Raw genomic sequence first — 3,944 nt, forward strand, 5'->3', positions numbered from 1 at the left:
GGAGGAGGAGGAGGAGGAGAAATGTTCTCATCTCCTGACTTCGCATCCTGCAGGTATCAGGATGCAATTTCTTCCAAGGTCTGCCTCATCTAGAGCCAACCGTCCGCTACGCCTTCGCCAGGACGACTCACGACACCGCCATCTTCGCTGCCGTCATGGCGTCTGCCGCCCGTGCCTGGAAGCCATACAACAGCTCGCTGAGCGACGCATACCTGCACGCGGCCGAGCTAGCCTGGGAATTCCTCCTCCTCCATCCCGAGAGCCCCGTCGGAGGCTTCAAGAATCCTCCCGGGAGCTGCGGAGGGACGGGCGAGTACAACGATGAGTATGACGGAGACAACCGGCTGTGGGCGGCAGCAGAGCTCTATCGGACGACCGGGAAGGAGGGGTACCACACCTACTTCAAGGACTGGTACTCCAACAAGGTCTTCTACAACGGCAACAGCGGGAGCGGAACTGGACACTACACGGAGGTGTACTGGGCTTACGTCATGTCGGACCATCCCGACGTCGACAAGAAAGTCCAGCAGGATTTGACCAGCATCCTTCTCAGCTCTGCCTACAACCTCGCTCAGAGGCACGAGGCCTGCCCGTACCGCAGCGCCTCGAGACTCGACGTCGCGTCCTGGGTCGGGTGGGGGTCCTTCACCTACGGTTCCCGGGACTCGCTGCAGATGCTCATGGGCTGGCGGCTCAACGGCGATCAGAGCCTCCTCCTCACGGCGCTTGCCAACCTGGACAGCCAGTACGGCGCCAACCCACTCTCCTTCTCCTTCGTCACCGGGCTCGGCGTCAGGTCCCCCCGGAGACCAACGTGCGTGACTTGCATGTACGACGACGAGGAGGAGCCGTACCCCGGCATCCCAGTCTTCGGGCCCTTCGCCCATCTGTCCAACGGTCATCCCTACTACTCCATCGTCCAGCACGACGCCAACAACTTCCCCTACTTGTGGAACCTCGACGACGCTGGTGACGCTAACCCCCAGCCCCCGTCCCCAGCCCCCATCCTTCTCTTTTCCCTTCCCTTCCTCTTCCTGTTGCTATTTCTCTTCCTCCCCATTCCTTTCCTTTCCTTTCCTTTCCTTCCTTCTCCTCCTGCTCCTCCTCCTCCTCCTCATTTTCTGTCGCTCTCCTCGCCTCGCTCTCCATCCTCTCCTCGCTTTCTCTGTCTCTGTCTCTCTCCCTTCTCACTCATTCTCTCCAGTTCCCATCCTCAGGAGGTACATCGACGAGCCCAAAATCATCCCGGAGAGCGAGTACTCCATAGGCTCCATCGCCCACACCCTCGTCGCCGTCAACTTCTTCGCGAGCTTCTCGGGCGGACCGAGGAGGTTTTTCTTCGACAGCGCCCTCCTCCTTAACCGAACCGACGTCCCCGCGGCCCTGAGCAGGAGGAGGCAGGCGGGGAAGCAGCGGCAGGGGAAGATGAGGAGTGTCAGCAGCGCCGTGACGCAGAACTGGATCGAGATCAAACTTGAACGTCCTGCTACCCGCGCGGCATCAACTCACACGACTTGCACTGAAGTCTTTGACGACTCTTCCCTGCTGAAGCTCGGGACAGACGCTGCCTGCTACTGGAAGGTTGACCCCTGCTCCTTCTTCTGAAAGTCTCAACCCCCCCCCCTCTCCTCCTTCCTATTTCTCTGTGCTCCTTCCCATGATCCATCACTGTCTGTCTGCTCCCCTCTTCCGCCACCTCCTCCTGCCCCTCCTTCTCTTTCCTCTGGTCCGCGTGTCGCGCATGCTGTCTAAGACCGTTAACATTATCTCCAGGAGGACGGACTTTCCCTCTTCATCGGCCTCGGCAGCGATCACTCTCTGAGGATCGGAGACACGCTCTCCACCAGGAAGCCAGCAGTGGGTTTTGACAACAGCAACACGATGCTATGGGAGGAGAGAGTCTACCTGTGGGACGGTCGGGCAGACCCGTGCATCCTCCTCTCGTCATGGGTCGAGCTCGGGGCCCTGGCAAGAGCGATGGACCCTTCCTCTACCTGCGGCCTCTTCGTGACAGGAGGGATGGGAGCAGAAATGACTTCAGAGTTCGAAGTTTGGCTCTGCGCCGACGACGGACCGGGCCTCGCCGTCTGCCCCAGCACGGCCCTCTGCTCCTCTGCTCCCGTCAGCAACGTCTCTTACGCGTACCCCCTTCCTCTCAACACCCCGGACAGTCCTGCTCTCCCGGACGTTCCTCCTCCTCCCTCCTGGCGCAGCGTCGAAGGGCACAAGACGATGCGAGCACCGCTGAGCCTTGATGAGCACCGGGAGCAGGCGAGCAGGGAGGAGGTAAAGAAGCTGCGGGCAGTTACAAACGTTCCTGCGAGCAAGGAATGGGCATGCTTCAGGTATCATGAGCCGTCGGGGGAGTGGCGGTGGTGGGGTTTTAACTCCGAGCTTCAACTAGTGAAGCAGGACGAGACAAGTGTTGTATCGTAGTGAAGACAAGATTTTATCTTGCACGGTCCGAAAGATGTCATCCAAAACGCGCTTACATGTCAGACAGAAAAAATGCGCAAGGGAAAAAAAACTAGCAAGAGCTCCAACTCTCTGCAGTATGAGCAGGGGCCGGTCAAGTTAGAAGGGGGATCGCTCAGCCTGCAGGTGCAGATGATGGTCGTCCTTGCAAGACGCGCTGCTCCCAGTGTGTCCTCCAAAGTCGCTACACATCACAGTGGCAAAACTCGCGGAATCCTTCTTGATGGGAAAGCCGTCGACTCCGTTGAGGATGGTGGTGGCCGAGGACATCTACTTGCCATCACCATGGAGCGCTAGCAAAGGAGCGAAGCGCGTACCTGCTCGTAGCGTCCGGGGGTGTGACGGACGGAGTCGGAGTACGTCGCCGAGAAGTTGGTGAGGAGGGAGAACATGGGAGGAGCTGTTGAGAAAGATGTCAATCAGAGCAACCAGCTGCTGTTGTTCTCCCTTTGCTGATCGTACATCTTTCACTACACTTCTAGAGACAGCGGCTTTCCAACCCGTCACTTCACTGATACTGTAAACCCTGTGTTCACGTGTCCTGTTCCCTCCCTCCCTCCCTCTTTCTCCCTCCCTCCTTCCTTCCCTCCTTCCCTCCTGCTATCCGGCTCCACTCCCTGCCGCCCTTCCCTCCCTCCCTTCTCGACTCATGCAGCAGCCGAAAATAGCTCACGTCGAGTTTCACTCAATAAATGACTGCCAGTCAATGTTTTTTCCTGCGTCAATTCTCGGTGACTTACTGAGGCTACTCTGGCAGTAGCCTAGAGACTGAGCCGGGCCTAGAGCCGGCGGCCCGCCGCAGCCCAGCGGCCGACCTTCCGAGTCCCCCCACCTCCGGCTCAGTGACGTGCCGTCCAGTTCGGAACACCAGACTTGTGAAATCATTTCTCAACTTCACTTCACCGTTCACTTTCACCTCCTCCTCCTCCTAGCTTCTTGGCCCGGGGCTCCTCCTCCTCCTCCCCCTTCCTCCTCCTCCTCCTCCTCCTCCTCCTCCTCCCCGATAGCGGCATCATGATCGCAGCACAGGGACGGTGTACCACACGTTGGACCCTCTCTTGTGGACGCTGAAGGAATTCTTGTCCAGCACCTGCCGCTGCTTCACGTGCTCAGCCTCCACCCTCAGGACGCGCGCAGTCTTGGCTGGAGGTCTCGATGTTGTAGCCCCTGGTGTAGAATTAGGTGGAGGGGTGAGGAAGGAAGAGGGAGAGGAAGAAGAGCGGGACAGGAGTAGGAGGATGAGAGGAGGAGGGAGAGGAGGAGAAAGAGGAAGGAGAGACGGGGGAGCAGGGAAGTAGAGCAGTGAGGTAGAGTCAGCACCGTTTGTTCTTGGTCTCCTTTCAATTCGCATTGAAACACAGGTGTCAGAGCAGCAGCAGGGTGAGAGAGGAGAGGGAGGAGGAGGAGGAGGAGGAGGAGGAGGAGGAGGAGGAGGAGGAGGAGGAGGAGGAGGAGGAGGAGGAGGAGGA

General features: G+C 58.9%; 1 protein-coding gene across 1 annotated transcript in view; it reads left to right on the forward strand.

The window, feature by feature from the left end:
• GUITHDRAFT_166115 (hypothetical protein) overlaps positions 1-2,457 on the forward strand; it is a 5,889-nt gene extending 3,432 nt beyond the window's left edge. Inside the window, exons 2-4 of the mRNA XM_005821864.1 lie at positions 54-969; positions 1,205-1,581; positions 1,774-2,457. Coding sequence (XP_005821921.1) covers positions 54-969; positions 1,205-1,581; positions 1,774-2,436 — 1,956 coding nt within the window. The 3' untranslated portion in view covers positions 2,437-2,457. The remainder of the gene's footprint in view (positions 1-53; positions 970-1,204; positions 1,582-1,773) is intronic.
• The last annotated feature ends 1,487 nt before the right edge of the window (positions 2,458-3,944 follow it).

This window comes from Guillardia theta (assembly GCF_000315625.1).
Source record: "Guillardia theta CCMP2712 unplaced genomic scaffold GUITHscaffold_136, whole genome shotgun sequence".
NCBI lineage: Eukaryota > Cryptophyceae > Pyrenomonadales > Geminigeraceae > Guillardia > Guillardia theta.